At 40.9% G+C, this 26,215-nt stretch overlaps 1 protein-coding gene across 5 annotated transcripts; it reads right to left on the bottom strand.

Moving 5' to 3' along the window:
* Positions 1 to 852: 852 nt before the first annotated feature.
* Positions 853 to 26,215, bottom strand: LOC121574023 (gamma-aminobutyric acid receptor subunit alpha-1). 5 transcript variants are annotated; one of them, XM_041886540.2, is made up of 10 exons: positions 26,015 to 26,215; positions 23,641 to 23,737; positions 20,457 to 20,569; positions 19,199 to 19,266; positions 17,299 to 17,519; positions 16,514 to 16,596; positions 15,759 to 15,902; positions 14,572 to 14,724; positions 5,671 to 5,873; positions 853 to 4,743 (listed from the first exon to the last, which is right to left on the bottom strand). In XM_041886540.2, exons 2-10 carry the CDS (start codon positions 23,715 to 23,717, stop codon positions 4,417 to 4,419), a joined length of 1,389 nt encoding a protein of 462 aa, XP_041742474.1. In that variant the 5' UTR covers positions 23,718 to 23,737; positions 26,015 to 26,215; the 3' UTR covers positions 853 to 4,416. The 5 variants fall into 5 exon arrangements, with proteins under 5 accessions (XP_041742474.1, XP_041742471.1, XP_041742472.1 ...); XM_041886537.2 differs by having other exon boundaries at positions 26,021 to 26,214; XM_041886538.2 differs by lacking the exon at positions 26,015 to 26,215 and adding an exon at positions 25,250 to 25,596.

Consider the following 26,215-nt stretch of genomic DNA (forward strand, 5'->3'; position numbering starts at 1 on the left):
CTCCTTTTAAAGCTTCCAGTCTGTTATTCTAACTCAATCAGCATGACAGAGTGATCTCCAGCCTTGTCCTCGTCAACACGCTCACCTGTGTTAACGAGAGAATCACTGACATGATGTCAGCTGGTCCTTTTGTGGCAGGGCTGAAATTCAGTGGAAATGTTTTTGGGGGATTAAGTTCATTTTCATGGCAAAGAGGGACTTTGCAATTAATTGCAATTCATCTGATCACTCTTCATGACATTCTGGAGTATATGCAACTTGCCATCATCAAAACTGAGGCAGCAGACTTTGTGAAAATGTGTATTTGTGTCATTCTCAAAACCTTTGACCATGACATACATGTATAGAGTCCTGCGGCCTGCCTGTATTTGTAAGAAAGAAACGGTGAGAGCTGTAAAAGGGGAGGGTCAATAGGCATGAGTTACTGTGTTTCCTAACTTCAGCACTCCTTAGAGAGTTAGACAGATCATCATTTGGGTAAAAGTAGGTTTCTATGACCTTACTCTAATCCAGAAGTCGTAGAAGAGCTCTACAGTACTTTAATTCAGTTTAACCAGAGGAGATAAATCTGTTATGTATTAATTATGTCAACTTAGCCCTCTCACCCAAACAACACTGCCACCTGAGACATGATTGTGCATATTTCTAGCATTGCCTGTGCAAAATTCAACTTTATGTCCCCTTGAGTCCATGCCAAATGTATTTTATATGCTTGTAGTAAGCTGCAAAGGTCTTGCATTCTACTTTTACATTCCCCAAGAGATACATAAATGTATGAACTGTCACTTATCAAGCATTATCTTTGTTTGTAAAAAGGAGCAGAAAGCATATAAAAGGAAAAGTGACAAGGAATAATGTGTTGGCATTTTTATAATTCAATTTATTACACATTGATAAAAATGTCAACATGACTGTTTTCCTCTCTTTTATTTAAAGACAGATTCTACAGAGGGCCATATCATAACAAAACAAAACATTTACAGAAGGTACACCTTTCCACCCAATCCAACAGAATCCTACCCCATCTCCATCATCGTTTGTCATTTATCATACATTATATACCACAAACACATATCAGTGAGTGTGGATGCATTTACCCCTCATCCATTATATATCTTCAACATTTGTGCTTTAAAAAATGTTGTTTTATTTCCAAATTAATATTTTTTTTTTTTATGCCTGATAAATTAAAACACAAGAAAACAAAAAACTCCCACAGGTACCTAACATTGATCAAAGACCCAACTTTGAAAAGCAAGTACTGTCCAGAACAACAGTTCTAAATGGGGGATTACTTGGTCTCCAACATAGGGGATCGGTTTGCGATGCATTTATATACATGTTACAGCTGCTGTATGTGAAAGGAGAAGGGGTTGGAAGCTCATGTTTGCAAATATACCACAGATTCTACAGCCAGTGCTCTGGAACAGATACAATGCCTTCCTAAATTAGTATGACAAAATAACAACAACTGGTGGTGGCCCACTTTCCACTCTGAATGTCAAGAACTGTATTTTAGCTGAGGTTTTAATTAGCAAACAATATAGAGGAACCCTTCAGGGATTTTGCTATCTTTAAAGCTAAAGTTCTATGAAAAAGGAAAACATTTATTTGTCCAGTCTGCAATTTATCATCACTGATTATTAGCAAATCCTCAAATAAAATTATTAATGTGAACTTAATATACAGTACTTTTGTGGTTTTCAATTGACTCACTTTATTGCCATATTTAAAAAAAGGTGCAATTGACATTCAAAGCCATCTCCCCATCAATAGATCGACCTGTACATCAAAAATAAAGAAGAGTAATTCACGATTACCCTGCGGAGAAATGGTTAAAACGCTAAGGGTGCATGATTGATTAAAGAGTTCATCTTTTTACAATACCTTGTTCATTTGAAAACACAATGGTCAGGGAAAGAAGCTAATGAATGTGTTTCAAAGCTGACCTTGCATGGCACAAAGTTGACTACATAAATGTAAAGGATGCTTCTAATGTGCAAAATGTATAACAATAAGTTGGTACAAACAATATCTATTATCTTAGCTAGTATTTTTATATTAAATAGTCATATATGCATTATGTATATTATATATCATTTTTTCATCATGATAATAAACATCCATACAATAGGTTTAAATTGAAATATCTATATATTTACATGTATACATTTCACACAGGACTTGTGTTCCTAACGCAGTTTGAGACTGAGTGCACTTGCATACTGAAAGCCTTCCATCTCCAGCAACGGATCCTCTCAATCGGTCATAATACAACCGACTCTCTCCTTCTCCCTCTGGGATACACTAACCTTCTTACCCCTGTGCACTGATCTACAATACACACTAGTCTGTCTACACGGTCCAGAGATATTGTCACCACTGCACAATGTCCAGTACTACAATACCCATTTATTGTAAAAACACCCCAATCCATGCCATACAATGCCCCCACTCTCAATTTGGATCATGGTTTTCTGAAAGCAAGTTGGGTGCTGACGGCTTGAAAACTACGGAGAAGAAAAACTAAAAGACATTGCCCGTGAGCGTTAATCCAAATACTTTTTGGATACCGATGCTACACATGGAACTATGATTACTGAGGTCAACATGAAGCTATGGATATCACACCGGAGAATGCAGATTTTTTAAAAGCCCTTGCTAATCGATATTGCTACATTAACAGAATTTTAGGACAATTAACTTTAACTTTCCACATCTGAGAAAACATCTCATTGCGTATGTTTGAATGTGAAAAAATAAAATCAATAAAAAGAAACCAACAATATTTTTACATGTTCGGTTTAGTACCTGTTGGGTCTCTTTGAGGAGGGATTGATATCATGCTACAAAAATATAGGTATCCAGTACTATCATAGAACTACAAGACATTTCCTGTGTGTAGGACACAGCACTAGCCCATCACGTTTAATGCCTCTGTATTCTCTCCCTTTCGCTCTCATCAACATCAAGCAGCAACAAATGCAGTCCAAAAGAAGCATTCCTCTAACGGCATGTGAGACTGAAGGCAGTGTAGCTGGTACTTTCTGAGTGTTGTCTAAAACATTGTCAACAGAAGATGGGAACCATGGCGCCTTCACAGGATCACGGAATAGAGCAGAATGGAAAACATAGTGCCATCAATTAAAGGAGTATCCTTTCCTTAGTTCAACCCTGAAAATGTAAATGCACTGCTCTTCACTCTCAATGCATTTGCCACCGCCCGCCCGCTTCAATGCTTACTGCTAGCAGCCCTCTTAGAAACGAAACAATGTTGCTGACAGTCCTCTGGGCCCTGTACAAATGACCCTCTAGGGGTTCTTCTATTGCCATAGAAACCAGAAACCAATATAAATAATAATAGTGTTTTTTTAATTCTAAATATAAAATGCATTCCGACATTTAGATTTTACAGTTTTACATTCTTACTCATTACTAACCCACCCCAGACCTTGACACATTGTTGTTGTTAGTGTGTACATAGCTATGGATTTAGGGTGAATAGATATTAACTTATACTTCAATTATAACCACTGGCAACGTTGACCAGCCATCAGTGGAACACTGACTTGGTAAGAAACAGTCACTTAGGAGTGAACCAGTGAATACTCTCTTCATACAAACTATTTTCAATGTTTCATAAACAGTTAAAAAAAGAAAAACTTTCTCTGCCACGTGTTGAATATTAATACCCTTTAGTTACATTTTGCAAAGCTTAAACGTAATCTCTAACACTTGATAATATTTACAATAAAACTAAATAAATTGTATTCATAATGTTGCACATAAACAAATTGTTTCTATCCTCTTCTTAAATCCATGAATTAATGACATTGTTTCCACTGAGACATGTTTTATTGCTATTGCTGAAACCCTATCTTGATTCTTTCAACAAAAGGAAATGAACAACCCCAAAATATCAACTACAGAGAATGGAAGAATATTTGACGGAGATTGAAGGTAGCATTTTGTCACTGATATCAAACAAACTAGGCCATCAGTCAAATTTTGATTGGTCTTTGAAAAGAAAAACTTCCAGTCCATGCAAAAACACGATTTTCTTTTACAGTGTCAATGATTTAATGCAAAACAACAACTGAACATATATCAGAAAACTAAAACAAAGAATAGATCCTTAACAATTTTTGGGCTATGTGAATTTGTAGAATAGCATTCTCTTGCGTATATTATATATTATTTTTAGCATATTTCCTTTAGTAGCATAATCCCTCCCTCCCAAAACAATTCCCATTATAGTCATCACATTGCTCTGATCCTAAAACCTTTTCTCTTTTTTAAATCTTGGAAGGTACAGTATGTGACATTGAAGCAATGTGGCGACTGGGAACTCAACCAGCATGGACACCATGTTTTCTGAAAATAAACATTCGGAAAAAAGAGAAGGGAGGATTGGGATTAGTGGGATCCCGGGGTCATCCCCAGTAACTTGGGCTTTTTATTCAAGTAAGTTGCCCAGTAGACCAGGTTAAAGGTTCCGAAGAGTAACGGGAAGGCTATTCTGGCGATCCTGTCGATCTTGCTGACGCTGTTGAAGGTCTTCTTAGCCTCTGGTGGCTTGGGCTTGGGTTCTTCCTTGGGCTCGGTGGGGGGAGGGGGGGCGCTTTTGGCAATGGTGGCCAAACCAGGGTCCCTGGCAATGTTTGGAGCGAAGGCTGTAGCAGTGGCGGCGGTGTAAGCCGTGGTGTTGTTCTTCTTCAGGAGGGACTCTTTCTTTTTCTTTTGCTGCAAGGAGGATAAACAGACAGTGCCTTGGGTTATCTCACAAGAAACCAACCAACAAAGCACATTGACAAGCTAACAATTCAAACTGGGTACAACCTGAATGGATAAGTACAGATGTCTGCTCTCGCTTGTTCAAAAAACATGGCAAAACATTGTGTGATAATGGCAAGACATTGTGTAAGAGTTTGTCTAGTATTTTGTCTCAATTTTGTTTAGGAGCAGGTAGAGACCACACAGTATAGTAATGTACTGTACTCCTAACTGCACCGGTGAGACAGTGAGCACCAGAAGACTCGGCAGGAACTCTAAACTATTAATGTTTTTGTCATGTCCCATGAATCTCATTTGCATTGAGATGAGTTAGTGACATAAAACTAACCCTCACTGTTGTGCTCCACCAATAATATAGAACTAACTGCTCTGGTTTTAGGTGGAAACCCCTGATAATTATGTTTGAGCTTTGTTATCTTAAAGCTAGAATCCTTAATTGAAACAATAACAAAGCATTCTTCCTGCCCCCCTTTCACTAAAAAGCTACAGGATGGGGCTGGTGAAATGTAACCTCTCTCAAATTCATAGACAGAGCTATTGATGCAAGGACTGACCATCCATGATATCAAATATATAGTTTCAGCCATGTTTTGACATTTACGTTGTTTACAAACATTAGAGTAAAACAAGCTTATATTTTGGGTTCTGATGGGGTACAGAAGTTGAACTATGCTCATGAGGCATTTCTTCATTATATTCTTCAAGAATCAATGGTATATCAATGGATAGCAACTAAGGATTCTAGGATTAATATATCACAAAATATATAATTTAAAAATATATATATAATTTATTTAAAAATACAATATATTTGATGTGAGATAATAATAATAATAATAATAATAATAATAATAATAATAATAATACTACGAATACCTTCTCTGGCACCACACTTTTCCCATCCCAGGCGTAGCCCCTCTTTGTGAAGTAGTTGACTGTAGCAAACTCAATGAGGGCAGAGAAGACAAAGGCATAGCAGACTGCAATGAACCAGTCCATGGCTGTGGCGTAGGCCACTTTTGGGAGAGAGTTCCTAGCGCTGATACTGAGGGTAGTCATGGTCAGCACAGTTGTCACCCCTGTAGGGACAGAGCGGGAGAATGGGTTACATTCTAGACTGAAATAGATAGATCATGTTCTTGCTTGTTTGGGTTTTACGTTGTAGGCTAAATACGCATATTACATCCTACAACTACACACTCTGTCCAACCTAGTCTAGTATGCGTGGCCATTTCCAAAATGGGGATGTTCTGGTGAGAGTATAGCACACTGCTGTTGACATATGTAACTTTACGCATCTTGAATCAGTACCAACACAATTGGTCACTGGGTAAAATTGCTTAAATGGATTAAGCAAAAGCTACGATTATGTTGGCAGCCTGAGCATTACATTTTGATTAGCTGGCGAAAAGCTTGCCAACTTCTCCAATACCTCCCTGATTCCAACTTCATGCACTACATGAACAATGAGGCTGCAGCCCCAGAGAAATAGGAATTGTCACGTAATGCCGGCGGAGGCACATATATTTTTTATAAAAGCACCAAAACACATGCGTTTTTTTTAAGCCTGCATAATACCTGCACACAAAAGGTTGTATGACTTTAAAAACAGAAAGGGGGAGGGTGTTAAGCCTACAGGATTATGCAAGGGTGTCGTTCTGTACTGTGGATGGGTTTTGTTAAAGAAGAGGTGAGAGTAGGGGATCGGAGAAGAGAAGCAGTTCAGGGGATGTCTGTCGGTGCATTGCTCATCCACACGGACTGCTGCAGATGTTTACACCACAAAACAAAAACAGCCCAGCAGCTTACACAGAGAACTCGGCTGGGGCCAAAGAAGGCAATTCAAGGGACAGAATGAGAGGCTGCTTATGAATCCAATATAATGGACTGTTCCTCCACCACCATAGTGTTATAATGCAATGGTACTGGGTGTACAGGTATAGGGAACGGGCAATGCTCGCCTCGTCATCATATGTTGATAGACTACTGTGACGTTGTCTCTCCCTGCTCTGCTCTGCTTGGAGGACTTAGTTCACTGAGACAGCGATGGAGAGATGAGACACACAGAGAATCAACCTGATGCTTTATAGACTGAAACTTTGTGACTCTACTGCCTTTGGTCTGGACCTTGGTCCTGTGATGTGGTTTCTACACAACCATCAAGTGCAATTGTGGAGCAATGTTCCCTCTAAGCTTCACACGTGCGCGGCTGCGCACCTCCTCCAAGACTGCCGAGCAGAAGAAAAGAAACGCCAGGCCGTGTAGAGAGATTGAACTTTGCTGAATTAGCCCCATTAGTTTGCACCATATAGATCAAAAAAATTTCTGTGATCAAATCAACATTATATCAGCCCATTTTCAATGCAACAAACCAAAACAAATCTAACTTTGCAAGACTGGTGTCTGCGATTTTGTTGTAGGCAGAGCCAGAGCGCAACGGTGGGGGGTAGCCCACAAGCGGTTTTTCAATCACTGACAAGTGAATGGCTTTTCAGATCAGTTCAGATCAGAGAGCATAGCCGCGCGTGTGCACATTTGTTGATATTCTTTGCTCGTTAGCGAGTTATTAGGCCAGTTACACAGTGCATTCGGAAAGTATTCAGACCCCTTGATGTTTTCCACATTTTGTTTAGTTACAGCCTTATTCTAAAATGGTTTAAATAGTTTTTTTTCCCTCATCAATCTACACACAATACCCTATCACGCCAAAGCAAAAACAAGTTTTTAGAAATGTTTGCACATTTACATAAGTATTCAGACCCTTTACTCAGTACTATGGCAGCAATTACAGCATCGAGTCTTCTTGGGTATGACGCTACAAGCTTGGCACACCTGTATTTGGGGAGTTTCTCCCATTCTTCTCTGAAGATCCTCTCAAGCTCTGTCAGGTTGGATGGGGAGCGTTGTTGCACAGCTATTTTCATTTCTCTCCAAAGATGTTCGATAGGGTTCAAGTGCGGGCTCTGGCTGGGCCACTCAAGGACATTCAGAGACTTGTCTTGAAGCCACTACTGCATTTTCTTGGCTGTGTGCTTAGGGTCGTAGTCCTGTTGGAAGGTGAACCTTCGCCCCAGTCTGAGGTCCTGAGTGCTCTGGAGCAGGTTTTCATCAAGGATCTCTCTGTGCCTTGCTCCTTTCGTCTTTGCCTCGATCCTGACTAGTCTCCCAGTCCCTGCCGCTGAAAAACATCCCCACAGCATGATGCTGCCACCACCATGCTTCACCGTAGGGATGGTGCCAGGTTTTCTCCAGACGTGACGCTTGGCATTCAGGCCAAAGAGTTAAATCTTGGTTTCATGGTCTGAGAGTCTTTAGGTGCCTTTTGGCAAACTCCAAGCGTGCTGTCATGTGCCTTTTACTGAGGAGTGGCTTCCGTCTGGCCACTCTACCATAAAAGCCTGATTGGTGGAGTGCTGCAGAGACGGTTGTCCTTCTGGAAGGTTCTCCCATATCCACAGAGGAACTCTGGAGCTCTGTCAGAGTGACCATCGGTTTCTTGGTCACCTCCCTGACCAAGGCCCTTCTCCCCCGATTGCTCAGTCTTTCTGTGCGGCCAGCTCTAGGAAGATCCTTGGTGGTTCCAAACTTCTTCCATTTAAGAATGATGGAGGCCACTGTGTTCTTGTGGACCTGCAATGCTGCAGAAATGTTTTGGTACCCTTCCCCAGATCTGTGCCTCGACACAGTCCTGTCTCGCAGCTCTACGGACAATTCCTTCGACCTCATGGCTTGGTTTTTGCTGTGACATGCACTGTCAACTGTGGGACCTTCTATAGACAGGTGTGTGCCTTTCCAAGTTATGTCCAATCAATTGAATTTACCACAGATTGACTCCAATGATGTTTAGAAACATCTCAAGGATGATCAATGGAAACAGGATGCACCTGAGCTCAATTTCGAGTCCCATAGCAAAGGGTCTGAATACTTACAGTATCAGTCAAAAGTTTGGACACCTACTCATTCCAGGGTTTTTCTTTATTTTTACATATCTTTACTAAAATATACAGTATTTTGATTAGTTTAACATTTTTTTGGTTACTACATGATTCCATATGTGTTATTTCATAGTTTTGATGTCTTCACGATTATTCTACAATGTAAAAAATAGTAAAAATAAAGAAAAACCCTTGAATGAGTAGGTGTGTCCAAACTTTTGACTGGTAGTGTATGTAAATAAGGTATTTCTGTTTATTATTTTTAATACATTTGCAAAAATGTATAAAAAACAGTTTTCGCTTTGTCATTATGGGGTATTGTGTGTAGATTGCTGAGGATCCATTTTAGAATAAGGCTGTCACGTAACAAAGTGTGGAAAAAGTCAAGGGATCTGAATACTTTCCGAAGGCACTGTAAGTCAACACATCGCCAGTGTTATGTTGAAATAACCCTTGGCCCTAAGCCCTTCATGGAATGGGCACTTGCTGATGTGTTTGATAGTGTCAATTACTTGAGAATTGAGACGATCAGAACGCACTTGTATCCCAACTGCAACTTTTCAATACTCCAAAACCCATTTGCGAACATCTTGTACCCCCCCTCATACTGTTTTGTAACATGATTCCCTATGAAGCACTGCCAAACAGATGCACACTATGGTAATTGATAGTGAGAAAGTTATTAAAAACCAAATGGCACCGAAGCACACACGTCGACGCTCACCAGTGACCTGATTGTGGCCTGGCTGCTCAATGTGCCTGCTAGTTCCTAACATTACTTGCTAGCTTCATTGAAAAAGTTTAAACTCGTATGGCAAGTGATTTTGGGCACTGATAAACAGCGTGTAGCTTGTGCTTTATTTACCATCGTTTCACAGCTTGCAGATGATGAAGTTGTAGACATGTTGTCGTTCTCAGAAATCAGTCCTGAGCGTGCATCCAGACTTTCCCAATTCGATAGAGTGTGTGCAATACACTGACTAGTTTTTCATGCAAATTTTTTTTACTTGAGAAATACTGCACCAAACATCTATTTCCACTTAGCGCTTCACAAGTACTGCAGCAGTAATGAATGTGTAGGAAAGTGTATCTATAGGCTTGCGTTGTTGCTATTATTAGTGGCTTGGGTCTTTTTTAATATCCAGGAATATGTCACTTTCTCTGTTCATAGGAGTAACAACATGAATTTGTGCATGAGGCAGAAATAATGCGGTGCGACTCGAGTTTCGCCATCAGCTGGAAGACGGTGTCCCTTTTTGGTCAGTGTCAGTGGAGGAAAGGGAGAGCGGAGGGATGTTGAGAGGTGGACCCTCAGTCTGCTGCTCTCTCCCTCCGCTGAGACTGACCATCAGATGCAGGCACCATCAGCCCAGTAAAATAAAAAGCAAGTTATTTAAATGTATGCTCACTCAGCTGTGCTTCACCAGTAATACAACAACGGATATGTTACCGGTGTGATCATATAGCCTACCTCAAATGTAGAAATATACTTTTTTTAAATGGCCCGAACGACAATGCATTGGCAGGGCAATTCAAGCAAAGCCAATAGGCGGTGATAATGTATTGGGCCTATAGCTTACTGCACAAAACTCATTACTACAGCACTGTTTTTAATTGGTTAATGTTGCATAGGCTTACGTTTTTTAAGTCATGTAAAAAAAAATCTGAGTGGTAGATCTCGTCTTGCAGTTTGAATCAAAGTGATCTTGACTCAGAAAAGGTTGGTGGCTACTGTTCTAGAATTTTCCCTGTTAACACTATCAACATTTCACTACTGTGGCAATTATGATTGAATCAACGCAATATTAGCCACTTTCAATCCAACATACCAAAACAAAACTAACTCTGCAAGAGATTTTGTTGTAGGCAGAACGCATCGGAGTAGGATTCTATTGCATTGACACTCACGACTCAGCCCGTACTCTACACAGACCGGTGCAGCATAAACAATCAGAGCTGCAGTAGGCCTATATGCAAATAGACCATTGCCATATATGGATCTGTGTCATTACTTTGAACTGGACTGTGTTTACAGCGTAAGCGGTCGTGAGTAGATGTGCTTGTTTTGAGATCAAAGCGAGAGCTGCATGTAGCCACGGGTGCACATTTTTTCATACCCTTTGCTAGTTAGTGAGTTATTAGCCCAGTTATAGATAATTTGTAGTCAGCAATAGGGGAGTGATTGCTTCCTACAAGAGCAAAAAATAAATAAATTTCTAGACATCTTTGAAAAGCGAGTCAGGTAAAGAGCATTTATTTTTGTCCTAAAGGGGCAGTGTTACATTTTGAGACAGGCTTGAATAAGCTAAGTACTGTAGCCAATAGGCAGAGGGTAGCATAATTTGTCTGATTGTCTGTAATAATGGTATGGGAATAATAATGCATTTTATTTTGTAAAGTGGTTTCTTGCATCAAACAACACAACAAAAATGTTTGTCACCTCCTTGTCTGAAGGACAAGTGGATAAACAGGTTAATGTCAAGCCCTGTATGTTTTTTTCTCCAAAAGTCTCATGGAATGTAGGCCTACATTGAACACCACACATTGGCTGCTACTGTAGGCTGAATGATAGAACAGCTATTTCCATGTTCAAATGTTATGGGATGCATGTTTTGATGGTAGGCCACTCTGGTAGGCCTACATTATGATCAAATAGCCACAGTAGCCTACTTGCCCACTGTTAAAACTGTAACTTAAAGTGGGTACAGCCTCAGTGTTTGCAGTAAATGCTCACTGGAATTTTCACAACGTTCAAGTTTGTGCTCAGCAGACCTGAAATTTGCTCAGAGCTGAATTATTTTGAGGGAACATTGACGATGACCCAGGAGGGACAAACCTACCAGGGTACGATATGCGAACATAACACCCACATCAAACCACACCACCAAGACAATTCTCGTTTGGCTTCAGCATTCCTTTATGAGAAATCTTCACGGGGGGTTGATGGTTAGATGGATAAGTACGTTTGGGTAAAGGGGAGGGGGATGGGGATGGGCATGCCACAGTCAGTCAAGAATTGAGGCTGGTCTATGGCAGCTGCCTCCTTCCTTCCTTCCCCACCACACTCTTTTCCAAAGTATCCTGAAGGATCCACTAACATACATAAAGACAGAAAGCTGTGTTGCCATGGAAACACATCACCAGCTCTAATGTCATTTCATGTCGTATTTTTTTTAACCAAGAATATTAAAATCCCAAATGATGTGTGGAATGAAATCAAAGTCATGTGGTGGGCATGGTAACATTTGCTTATAGAATAGAGAGTGACACTGTTAGGTATTTATAATTGTTTTCAACCTAAATAAGTGCAGCGAGTGATTCATTAAAACAAGATTTTGACGCTCGTCTTAAATGACTCTATTTGACAAGTTGGACTAATAGACTGTGTGTGGTTGGTGAGTTTGAAGGCCCTTAATGAGCAGAGGCACCCATCTGGAAAGTTCTAAGTGGATTAATAGTGGTATAACTCAATTGTTGGGAACCCTTCCACTCAATTTAGCTCTGTGTGCAGAAGCAACTCTCACTTGATTTAGATGATACAAATCTTTTAACAAGGTTTTCCTCCACACAGACGGTAGGTAGCAGGGAGGAACATTTTTTAGATAAAGTGTGATAGTGTGAAAAGGTACACTGCAAAAATGAAATTAAACATTTCAGGTGATGAATGGCAAGGTGGGGCAATGAGACTGTCACACTTTGCTGACTTAGATAGAGAGAGCACTGTAACAAGGAAAGAATGGATAAATCATAACCAATAAAGTATATCAAATGAAATCTCAAATTAAACTAATATTTAACTCCTTACCACTCCCAGCAGTGGTGGTCCTCTCCATTCCCCTACTGTATCCACCTTAAGGCTACTGCTTTATTCATGACCTTATCAATAACTAAAAACTAATCTGCACATGTCTAACCATGCCAGTGGCACACACCAACCCAGAAGATGTTCAATAGCGGTGCTCACTTTAAGAGCAGGGAAGAAAGAGAGCTAATCTTCTGAGCACCGTTGATGTCTATGACAGCCACAGAGAAAGAATAGAGGACGGTGCTCCAAAATGAAATATAATGGAACATATTAATTAAATTTTCCTTTCAGAGCCATTTAATCATTATCATATTTTTATTTTTTATTGGGATGATAAATAAATAAATAGCCAATTGTTTTTCCACTACAATATACTGGCTCTGAATGTATCTGCCTTCTTTAATCACAACAATGACAAATAGATAACCCTATGCTGCATTTTTTAAATTGCCAATTTATCTAAAAGGGAGGATTTGCATTTGCTATATGCCGTCTTTGCTCACTCACACAGAACCCCTACATCGGATATCAACCAGGAGGCAATACCTTACATCCTGTGCTAGTTAATATGCTAGCTAATATGTTTTGATGAGACAAATACTACTTATTAATTTCACTAATTATTTCTTAAAGACTTGAACAAGTTACATTGCAAGAGTTGTGAAGACATACTTGTTCTAAACATCAGTATAAAACATTAGAACTACAGTTTGGATACAAGCTTGTACAGCTGATTATTGGAATCTTTCATTCAACAAATAAACATGAATTGGCTTTTTGTCAACAGCCTAATGATTAACTTCACAATAAAACATACCAACTGCCCCTCACATCATTCATTGTACATTATTTATTATCAATGACATATGCCATTGACCTAGCCTATCTCTTGAAACATGCCCATCTCTTGCCTGAAATAATGAGTACTGAATAGCTAATTGTAGTGTGAGTACAGTGGATGAGTTTTGTGCTCCCAGAGACAGAAGTACAGTACATGACATGAGGAAGACACACGCTCCAGATAGTGCTATGCATCTAGGTCAACCTCATTCCCCTACTCCTCATTCTGCCACGTGATGAACAGCACCAGGTAGGCTACATAACAGCACCACAGGAACCCTGAAGCAAACACAGTACAGGCTAGGGTTGCTGTTGAAAAATCCTCTGCCTCACACTCACCTTTACTTTTTTTTTGGGGTCATTTAACAGACTCTTATCCAGAGCGACTTACAGTTAGTGAGTGCATATATTTTCATACTGGCCCTCCGTGGGAAACGAACCCACAACCCTGGCGTTGCAAGCGCCATGCTCTACCAACTGAGCTACAGGGGACACAAAGAGGCTTTATTATGTAGCTCGGAAAGCTCCTTTAAATACTCAGCCATGGGAGACACTGACATGGGCGATGCGCATAGAGAGTGGGAGGTAAAGCAAGGACAGCCCAGCTAACCACCGCTCTGTTCTGCTACAGAGCAGCATGCTGCAGACTGACGAACAAGAGCATTCCTTTTGGACGCTGTTGCGTAAGAGCTCAGACATACACACACACACACACACACACACACAGTGCACTCACTCACACACACGCACATCCATACTCACAGCCACACTCAGCCAGCGTAGAACTTGAAATTCCACTGCAGCCACTGTTGAATCAAGAATTAATACACCTCTGGCTGGTGCAGTGCTCCAGAATATAGTAGGTTTAGAACTCAGACGTAATAAGAGGATTCAACCAATCTGGTTTGATACTGACTTTAGGAAACCAACCAATGTGAGCGAGTGTCAGTGTTACTTTTCCTTCGCTTTGATACAAGCTCATTAATTGATGGGCACCAGGCCTCCTCTATCAACATTGCTAGTATAGTAATTGATTTCAGAGCTACATGTGAAGGGACGTTAGTAAGGCAATGTGACGAAGATCACACTGTTCCCTCTGGTGTGAAGGCCTGCTGTGGTTAGTTAACACTGTGTGTGGTGACTGTGTAAATTGGATGTCAACTGGTTTACGTTTGGTATGAAGTAGCAGGGACTCACCAAACACAGTCCTGGCTGGGACGGACTCTCTGTTGAGCCAGAAGGACACCTGGGACAGGATTACCGTCATGATGCAGGGCAGGTACGTCTGGATGACAAAATAACCAATCTTCCTCTTCAGATGGAAGTGTGTCGTCATGACAACATATTCTCCTGTTGTCGGGCAGGATGGAGAGGTTGAAACAGAGAATGATGCGTGAGAAGTTATTGTGTCATTTCCAGTTGGAAGGCCACTTGATAAAGCTCTTGTGCTCCTGTGAATCCTACACATTTGATCTGATATACTAAAAAAATGTGTGAGATTGCAGTTCTGTCTGCGTCACTGCATCATGTTGGAGCTCAGAGCCTAAGATTTTCACTGTACCCTACTATCCCACCTGCAACCCCTGTACATGCAACTATTAAACACTCTGAATCTGAATCAACACCCCCCCCTTCCCTTTAAAAGAATGTATATGGAAAATATTAGATCCAATCTAAGTGCTGTGCTGGTTCATAATCTTCAGATTGGCATAAGACTATTATATCATACTAGAGAGGAATCTGTCTGTGTGCTTTAGAGTGGTTTGCCATGTTATGAGCATGGTGTTTTGTTGCCATAGAGATATATTAGTATTGTTAAAGGCCTCATTTATCAACTAACTCAGTAACGTGGCATAACCATCAGTGCATTGACAGCAATAACATCGAGAATTCTCTGCGACAGCAATGGGAATTAATTAGGTAGTAATAAATTGGCTCTTTATGTTTGACAGAGACATAAACAAAGGAATCAATATGCACTTATTCAATGGCCATGCAAAATTAATTACATTTGTTTTGATAAATCAATGGTACCTCAGAATTAGCATATACAATTTAATGAGATAGGTATTGTCACTTTCAAACACCGACCAATAAAGAAACAGTAAAGGCTGTCTTAAGCATAGATTTCTATGGTCTTAAGCACTACCTTTCTGCCTGCAGCTAAACTCACTGTAAAGGGGTCACCCATTTTACACTGTCACTAATTATGCCATGCAGCATCAATGGACCAAAAAGAAGAGAAATGATGTGATGCCCACAAGGGAAATTACAAATCTGGGACATGTTCTCAAAGCAAGCCTACAAACGTAAAGCAGCGGAAGTGTGATGCAGCTATTTGGAGAGAAAGGAGAGGGAGGTTTAGGGAAACAAGGGAATCAAACCTGTGCTGGACTGGACAACCCCAGAGTCCACACTTTGCCCCATCAGATCATACTGGTTGAGCCGAGAGCCATCTTCAGCCACCACAACAGACTGGGCTGCCCCTCTCGTCCACACGTACACAACCTCAGCCCTGGTGTAAGCATCTGGCAGGGAGAAGAGAGAGGGGAAGAGAAACAAACAACATCTCAATCTGACTGACCTTTAAACAGCCAAGTCAGATTTCCTCCCTCCTGGCGAACCCTCTGACATGTCAAAGCCATCCACAGTGCAGTGTTGCTTCAGCACTGCAGAGGAGTTGTACTGCAGAGGAGCCTCATCACTGAAATATTTAGCAAGCCAGTTTAAAGTTGAGGGTTGGTCTTTTATTCATGCTGTGTTATTCCGAACAGACTGACTCATCATTGTCGGGCTCCTCTCTCTCTCTCACTCTCTCTTTCTCTCTTCTCTCTTTCTCTCTCTCTCGATCTCTCTCTTTCTCTTTCTTTCTTCACTTCTCAAGGATGATTTGGGGTCAGAAGACCTGGCAGCCATGAGCACTTGGCACGATGCGCTGAAAGTATGACAGGGACTACTGCATCCGATAAACAGAGGTCTCCGCCCTGCCGTGCACCTAGCGAGGCCCAGCGGGGCCTGGGAGGTCAGATCCTGCCGGAGAACAGCTGTAACGCCACTGTCAGCTCCTATCAGGTACGAGAAGCGCGTTTCCGGTCGGAAGGGAAAGAGAGAGAGATAGAGGAAGGGGGGAAACACTCACAGCTGCCAAACTTCAGTGGACAAGCATGGGCGTCCATGGGGAAGTCCTCCAGGTGCATGGGACACTCCGCCCTCACTGTCAGTCTGGAAGGAGGGAGGGAGCGAGGGAAAGATACATAGAGAGAAAAAGAGAAAGAGACAGGGAGAGACAAAGAGAGAGAAAGTGAGAGAGAAAGAGAGAGAAATAAAAAATGGCAGGGAGGGACAATGCTGCAAACCTCTGAGCTGCAGCCTTTTCCCGACAACACAGTGAAAAAGGGAACGTCAACCCAGCCATGACACGTCACCCATTCATCATCTCTACGCCATAAATATGAACTCACACTGTGTCCTTATCTGCTAATAAACATGTTAAAGAAGGTTTTATGGCCACCCCCTGTGACCCACACGTTAGCTCCATTTTGTGAGCATTGGAAGTTCACGTCTGAGACCATTATTTATAATGTTTCAGCTCAAATGAAAACCCACAAAGGGCCTCCACTCTACCACTATATTCTACACTACTCACTCTACTCACTATGGGTCTTATCTTAGCGCTCCCCACTACAGTATACAATCTCTTTAAAGATAAATAATTTGCTGGATACCAACATTATTTTCTAGAGCAGAAACTACAAAAACAATACAATATACTGGAATCACGATCATCATGGGACTGGTAGACTTATGACTATTGTCTGTAGAGAAAATCATGTTCCGCTTTCCAGTAAGGATTTCCAGTTACAGTGTTAAAAATACCTCTTCCTAAAACTAATATAACAAAAACAGACAAATGTGTTCTCTTACCTCATAGTGTAGAGCAGAGTTCCCTCCTCTGTGATTCGTAGGAGTTTGTTGGGCATAGTCATGTTGTGGGCCACAGACTTCTTGCCATTGTGAAAGAATGTGTCAGGGGTCCAGATTTTACTGGCCATCAGGTTGTTCAAACGGAGAACAGACATTGGACCTTTAAATTTTAGCCGCTCGTCCTTCCAGCTTTGACGAAAGAACACGTCAATGGTGTATTCCTGTGAGAGAGAAGGCAAGGTCAGGACCCAGGAGAGGTAGGTTGTCCCTAGTCATCCTATATCTGTTGCTGAGTAATGCACACTCCCACTTTTCAATACTTTTGTTCTCTCACACATCACTTAGGCTTCCATGTAGCAGCAATTGCCTATTTATCCTGCTGGTGACTGTCTTGTCTTGTCAAGGTAGAGGCTTCAACAAAGGTAGGTCTATCTAACTGGTGGAGTAGCTTCCATCTCTTCTTTCCAGCTTGTCCTCATGAATGTGTCGTCAATAAACATGAGGAAGAAGCACAGTGCTCTAGATTTAAGCACACCAAAAAATACAAACACTGGCATGATATCTCACTCTAACATGCACTAATCGCCATGGCTAAGAGCAGCTTTGAATTATTTCAGAATGCCTGACGGAGTTAGCTAGCCAGTGAATTTACAACGTTCCGGTTCTCTATTTTTCCCCGGCCGTGAGTTAATTAGTGTGAACGGTAACAGAGCTGCAAGGTAATGGAAATGGACTGGAAAGGGAAATGGTAGCTACTGTAGCTGTTCCTTTTGGCCAGCCCATTCCGTGACTTACTGTGAAGTTGCGCAGCAGTAAAAAGTGCAGGTCCATATGTTAGAGCATGTTCAGTAATAAAATCATAATACGTCAAATACACACGGTTCAAGTGCACCAATACCAAACCTTCATCAAGATTGCGAGACAATATCAGAGGCAGAGAGAGAGAAAGAGAGAGAGTGTGTTTCACATACTGTATGTCCCGGGACTTGATATTCCTGTGTACATTACGCAGAGTCAGATTAGTAATTGTTTTATACTGACGCTATGATTCATCCACAGTGGTTAAAGAAGACATCTCAACAGAGCAATGATTAATAAATCAATCTCACCATCGCTGTTGCCATTCAATAAAGAATATCTCTTCAATATCCAACTAGATTTTTCAAATGGTAGGTACACCGACTTTTGGTCAATGAAATTGCGTTTGGCTCATTTGAGGAGAACAGGTAGAACATTCTGAAGGGTGATTTTGCAAAGACTAGTCTAATCATTCCACTGTCAGTTTATATCTCTGAGTGTGATTATATCAAATCACATTATCCAGTCATGATAGCCATAGGAAGGGTAATGTCTCTGGCCATAACCATAGCATCTGTTCTCTGTGGCTGCATCCCAAATGGCACCCTATTCCCTATAAAGTGCACTTCTTTTGACCAGGGCCAATTGGGCTCCATTAAAATGTGTCAAAAGTAGTGCACTAAGTAGGGGTTCCATTTGGGACACGAACTGGGGCTTTGCAATCTAGTCCCAAGCACCTGCTAATACACTGTACATCATGGCCAAATCTAAAGACAAAGGCTATACAAGATCCAAAGTCATTATACCCACATCAATACCAAGCCCTCTCCGCTTGGGTCATGCCATGCAATAAAATTGGACATACAAATATAATTCTGTTTAAGACTACAAGTTGCATTTATCTGGGAAATGAATGAGCCAATTGGTCTAATAACATTTCCTTGCTCGTGACATTTCATTTATGTCGAAAACTAATGGGGCTGATCAAATTTATAAACATTTTACCTTTGAAACCACATCAAAAGAGGTTAAGGGGAGAACATGGACACAGAACTGGTGACATTTCAGAGAGGGGAATAACAGAGAGGAAAGACGGGCATACCATGTCATGGTCCGAGACGGGCCCAATACTCGTCACGAAAATGTCAGTCTTGACTTCAGTTACACGCTCTGTTGAACCAAGAAATTAGGAGAGTGAGTGTCGATCAGGGCTCCTCATTAGCTCTAACTAGCACGTAATCCTGGGGAGCATTGCCCTTTGATCGTATCATTCCCTAATTTTCACAGAGCCCCCTTCCAAAATGACACCTTACAATCCTGATTTTGAGGTCAATAACCATTTCTGCAGTTCTCCGTTTCAGGGTCAGGACCATTACCTAGGGACTGATGCAATCTCTTCATGTATTTTCAAGTCTCTTGGCTGAGATAAAATTTCACCTGGTCTGACGTATTTTGAGTACCTTCATCTGTACAGCATTATGTTTTGAAGTGGAAAATGGCAACATGATTTACATCAGGAATGGTGTCAATCATAATGTTTAATTTCTCTCCATTTGCCACTGAAAATGTAATATTCTCTTGTCTGTATGCCCCCACACTATCAATTCCATACTTTTATTTATTTATTTTTATTTCACCTTTATTTAACCAGGTAAGCCAGTTGAGAATCAATTCCATACAAATACCCTTCACGTTCCAGTAGGCCTAGATATCTCTCCATTACTCTGTCAAGTTGAGTTGAATCTAGAGCAGTATAGGCAACAACTGTCTTTCACAGTACACTTCCATGAAAAGAGCCAAAACTCCCCAAGGTCCCAATGAGAATATCTACACCATACACTATTTCTCAAAATAATTAGTTAAGTTATTCACCAAGGGTCTTTATTTTCTGTTTGCTTTCATTTTCAAAAGATACTTGTTCTTGATATCATGCTTCTAAGGAAATAGCTAACAGTAAATCGCCCTCCTGTAGATTCCACTGATATGAGTGCAAAGGCAGAAAAAAGAAAGATATGAGGATGCTTGTGACGATAAGCGAATGAAATGCCGATTTATTTTTCTTCAAGCAGGACAAAGGACTCCAGCCCTCCCTTTTTTATGTGCTCTGGAGTACTATCATCCAATTAATAGTATTGGCAAATGACCAATAGTAAACCAACAGGGTGGTGCAATCTCGTGCCATCAATTCCAAATAAGACAACAAAGGATTCCGAAAATTAGCTGCTGTAAAGGTAATTTACGGCATGCAATAACCATGTTATTGCATAAATCCAAGTAACTCATCATCACCCTTTTATTTCCTACCAGCTCTAACTTGAGAATGTTATGAGTTGGTGAGAAACCATTGTACAGTACTGTACCTCCCAACCCTGGTCTGAGACGGTTGTCGTAGCCATCTAGGAGACGGTCTAGGATCCGGGTGAACACTGTGGTGTTGTCTTTCTGCTCATCTGTCTGGCCATTCTGTCCAGAGCTGACGAAAAGGAAGAGTCATTTTGGACAGTGAATTCAGTGAATTGATGCAGGAGTGTTGGAGCAAAATCCCAGCTGAGCAACTTCTCTTGATCCTCTAAAATCTACTTCCTCGGATGAAACAGAATTATTATAAAGCCATATGAATGTGAGAAATACGTTTATTTGATCCACAGGGCATGACATTGTACACATGCAGAACTCATAATGCATTATACCTTAATGTGGCCTTTTAACAGCAAAGGACTAATTGGGTTTGCTCTTTGTGCAACATGAAACTAAATGCTTAAGGCAAACCGAGAACACTCACAATCAGTAATTGTGTGAGCAGAGTTAACATCACCACTCATTAATATTTCAACACAGTAATCAGTAGCAAAGTTTTAATCATGTAGTGTACATTTGTAGTTTATCAACAGGAGGTGTGGATGGAGAAGGAAATACTCGGCTTGGGAAGGGGTGGGAGAGATTTCTTCTCTCCCTCTCAAAATAATCACAGGAAAGCCTTTCTCATAAATAATCGTTTGCCTCTGAGCAATCATCTTCCATTTTAACCGCCCAGTCGCAGGCCACATTGGTTTGATTGCATGGTAAATAAACAGTCCCCAGTGTTTGGAAACAAGCTCTGCTCAGAACACAGCTCCAAGGAGAAGGGAAGGTCATCAAGATTAGTTAGCATTGACCGGTGAAGGGATGGAAAGGTGGGGAATCTGAAGTAGCGAGTAGCAGGAGGAGTCAACAGAATAGCTGAGAGGATATGCATGCTGGCAGCCACAAATGAGAGAGAGAGATAGAGAGAATGAATGAGAAGGGGGAGGGGCGGGAGCGGCAGATCACACGGCTTTAAATGTGAGCTGTTAAACGATTCTTCTAAATAAGGACATTCTACTCACATCACTGCAGGAACAATATAGTTAATATGACATTAACACACCATTCATTACCACATAGGTGATTTGTTCAAATGCCACTTCCTGCTAAAATTACTTTTAGGGAATCTAAATAATATTAAGAATTATGATAAATAATGGAACAAGCAATTAGAATAAGCATCTGATATCACACGTTGGGCATCAAAAAGTCTTACTGATGGCAATTCTACATTCTACGTTTTGGGTCAAACTTTAAGATATGGCAAAGCCTTCCTTGCCTTAGCTCAAGAGCCAGGCCACCAAAACAAAGATATGAGAAACTACATGCAGGGTCATGTGAGGCTGAATAACTAAAATCTCCCTAAAATACCCCCCCGCCACGTCCCCTCTCCCCACACACACATTTTATTTTCTGCTCGCTTGTAAACACAACATGCCGAAGATTTTCTTCCATTTATCACAGAGATACAGTACATTCCATCAGATAAGTTCATTATATCCTCCTTACAAAAAACCACAACAGCAAACATACAAGGATGCCTCAGAGGGCTTTCAAGTGCGCAATAATAAAAAATGCACTTGACATAGGGTATATTTGGGATTGGGGGGGTCGAGGAGGGGAACAGCAGAGTGAGGGGGGGAGGGGTGCAGATAAGCAGAGAGCAATGGACTGGATGTTTATGAGCTGACGGGGCCACTTCCTCATAAAACATTGTACACCATCCCCATCTACAGGTCATCTGAACAGCAACGGTACTGCCCTCTGCTGCATGCTGCTGCAGCCTCAGCCTGCCTGCCATCCCACAAACTCTGGAGCTCTCTCTCTCTGGACCTTCTTCCAAACACTATAGTTACCCCATTATATGGTCCTTCTCTCTATCCACAACACGAATACAATGTGTGCACAACTGATTATTGCGCCTGTTTAAAAACCCTCCAATGATTGTGTTTGAGTTCTAGAGGTAAATACAGTGAATTACTAGTTAATAATTACACTGCAGTTTATAGTGACAGTTGTAAGGTAGAGTAATCAGGGGAGGTGTTTATTGGTTAAATGGGCCATCCTTGAAGCAGTGCAGTTAAAATACATTCAACTCACGGTTGATTACTGGGGAGAATGTCACAGCTCACTGAAAATAAATCCTTAAATGGCAATTTCATTAGACTGATGAGATATGCACGCATGTTCGAGTACATATTCCATCTACACATATGTTCTTCAGCATATAAACTGTGGTGTTTACTCTAACTGTACATAGGACAGTGACCGAGAGGCAAAAGGCCAAAATATCTCAATAAATAACCATTTAAGTCAACTTCAGTGAATGACTCTGACAGTTCAACTAAATAATTTAGGCTTGCAGAATAGCAAGACCAAACATTATTAATTTAAGAGTCGAGCATCTTCATGCTATATGAGTATCTAGCATATACGGCTTCATTTGCAAATAGTGAATCCTTGATATTTGCATAATTTTGGTTCAATGTCAAACTTCTCTAAGTTTATCCTAGGACTGGATTAGTATTGAGGTGTACACGCAAATGTCTGTCCTTTCAATGGCAGGATTAATAGTGTGACAATCACATTTCAAAACCACATATTGCTGTCATCTCTCAACCCATCACACCGTGGTACTGAGTGGTGTGGTCAGGGCACAGACCCCATCTGTATTCCCACGTGTTACTTTCTCTATTGAACTACCCTCACATGAGACACATACATAATTTGAATAAATGACAGAACATCTGAGACATGCACTTCTCTACTTTGGTTGAATATTCAGTGTTGTCCCATGTTGCTGCTGAGCCAATGGAAACTTTAACACAGTAATTGCTATTTTGGGAAAATCAGCCCCAGCTCGTGTTCACCTCTTATTACCTCATGGCAATTACAGTGTGGCGTCCTGAAGTGATGGCCTAATTACTGCCATCCTAGAGAGTTAGGCACAAAGGAAAAATATGGTCAGCTGGCGAAACATAATCATTACATTGTTTTCTCACAGACTGTCAGTGAGGGATGGACGCCAACATGACATGATTGCACATCACAAAATCAATTCTAATTCCGCTCTGTTGGGGACTTGAGAGACAAATATATTGTCGTTGTAACTAGAGCATAGAACAGAACACTGTGATTCTCCTTCCTGGGCCAAATCTAGCTCAGCGAATGTTATGTCTGTGTGGTCGAAGCCCACCTTACCTTTTCCCACAAAGCACATTGGCCATCAGCAAACAGGCCCACACACATAGTATGGCCGTTCCTGTCCGTCCACCCATGGTTGGAGAGTGGTTTGCCACTGAAGGAGGAAGACAACAATAACAATACATCATAAAATACAACAGTAGGCTAGCATTGACATGAATGGATCAAAAGAGAATCAAACAAGACACAATTGAGGCGTTGATGGATCCTCAAACCAAGACGATCAAGGAGAATAAGAGGCAGCCAACTTTCTACTAAGACCAGCCTTTCCCAATAACTATGTTGTATCTTTTGGTTTATATTAGTGTCCAGCTTTTGCACACACACAAAAAAAAACTACTTAAATTAAGATTTTGTGAACCTCAAAGCACTATATATTTCACAAGTTAGCCATATGCTCACAACCTGAACTGCATCCGCCAGCTCATATGTCATGAATTAGTCCCACTATTTATTATCCTTCATATATTTGCCTAAAAATAAAGATAGTGAGAGAGCGTCTGAATGAATTTGATAGATTGGAGGCGATGTATCCGTTGCTTCAAAAAGGACTACATTCCATTATGAAGAATATATTTCTCATAATCCGACGACACACATTACGCACGCATATTGCGATCAATAATTGCGGAAAATAATCAAACACGTTACCGGTTATATAGTATTGTATGTCGTGTGTTATCCTGGCACTTGTATTATAGCTTACTCATAGCCTGCAATTGAAAGGCGGCGGTACCGCAATATTAAACCAAATCCTCTTATATTCACCCATTTTCATCTTCGTCCAACATCGTCATGTCAACCCAGTTTCAGAGGATGTTAAGTGGTAGGCTACGTTATTGCGTTATGCAAAGACAATTGTTTGCCAGATGCCCGTTTAATTGAACCCATTAAAAATATATATAACGATGTTTCCCACGGCAGCAATTAATTACCCACGAAAAAGACGCTGTAATCAATAGCTACACCATTATCCAACAAACGACTACAATAACCTGTCAATAAAACGTACATAGAAGAAACTGTGCCTGTTACTCGCTTCAATTCCTCCAATGTGCACTGGAATATGCTGAGACCGAAGCTGTGCAAAGGACGTGCAATGTTCTGTTAAAATTCCGTTAGTTGACAAGGATTTGATGAAGCAGGGATAATGCAGTTTAGCGTAAAAATCCCATACAACCACACTTTCTAAATTATTCCGTGGAAATGCATCCGCAGTATAAATATATTGAGTTCAGGGAGATATTTAGCATGCAACTGACATTTCTCAAGGCTCATCTTAAACATGACCAGTAGTCTAATTCAATTCGTGCGTGGCGAGTAGCCTATTAAGCAACTGTATGATTCTATATTCTGAAACAACCTCGACAAAAACATAAAATATCATACCACAGCAGATGCCTCCCTAAATCGTCTTAATTTTCAATAACAAACTCCACATACTCCACTCACGGATCGTTGCAACTCCTCTACCATCTATGTGGACTGGATTCTGCCTCTGTTAGGCTGAACACAACTCACTGCAGTTCTAAATGCAAGTCAAATTCCCCGACCTCCTTCTGCACCGATAAAGACAAGCAAAATGAAAAACGATTAATGAACTTACAGCGATATACCAGAGATATTCGAGGCTGTCGTATCCTGAAACTTTTATGTATATCTTTTTTTAAACTGATTCAATGAGAAAAATCCTCAAAGATCTCAGATCTACTGCCGAATTTGAGTTTGAGGCTGGAGAAGCGGCTGCTGACGATGCTGAGTATGCGCAGGTCTCGCGCACTATTCATTGGTGTGGATGGTTAAACTCTTCTCAGTCCCCAACAAATTGGTAATCTAACTACAAAATCTACTGTAAATACGGAGATTGCAGCCAAATAAAGCTTTACTTTACCAGGACAATAGTAATATGTCCCTGGGTAAACCGGATGTGAAATAGGCTGTGACTTCATGCCAGGGCAATTTTATTTTAGAATGGAAGGTGGTCCCACTCTCTCATCTAAAGACCAATCCGCCCATTTTTTTTATATGCAGCACAATTTAACTTCCACTGCTGTCGACTTAATCTCTTTTCAGTGGCTGCAAAATTAAATCCTCTTACATTTTCAACCGGCTCCCTTGTTTTTTACCCCACTCTTTCTCCCTGACTGATGTTTGATGTTTTCCTATAAAAACTGCGTTTTACATTTATTGAATGGATTGGCTATATCAACTGGCACGACATTCCTCTCTGACCAAAACGAAGATCTCCAATCGATTATTAAATGTTTATCACATAGCCTATCAATGAAGACACTCAATGCATACAAAAACAAATCATTCATACATGAATAGGCTACATTCTTCCCAATATTGAGAAATGCATATATCATACCCTCACCCGATAGATTTGATGAGACGAGCCTCACCGAAAATCACCTTGAATCACTCACTCACTGTACCCTAAAAGCCCAGGATTCGCATCGAGACAACAGGACCGCCTGTGCTTACAGCCAAATATTATGCTGCTATTGCCTGCACTCCACGACTGAACACAGGCAGAGCTGGAGAAGCAGAGCTGTGCTGTGCATCTGCA

Source organism: Coregonus clupeaformis, chromosome 9 (genome assembly GCF_020615455.1).
Source record: "Coregonus clupeaformis isolate EN_2021a chromosome 9, ASM2061545v1, whole genome shotgun sequence".
Classification (NCBI taxonomy): Eukaryota; Metazoa; Chordata; class Actinopteri; order Salmoniformes; family Salmonidae; genus Coregonus; species Coregonus clupeaformis.

What these genes read in the sequence shown, in the direction of transcription:
- LOC121574023 (XM_041886536.2), bottom strand. An exon ending in CCGTCTCGGACCATGACATG is followed by an intron (nt 17,520 to 19,198) that starts GTATGCCCGTCT and finishes TCTCTCTCACAG; the next exon opens with GAATACACCATTGACGTGTT. An exon ending in ACTCTGCTCTACACTATGAG is followed by an intron (nt 16,597 to 17,298) that starts GTAAGAGAACAC and finishes CCCTCCTTCCAG; the next exon opens with ACTGACAGTGAGGGCGGAGT.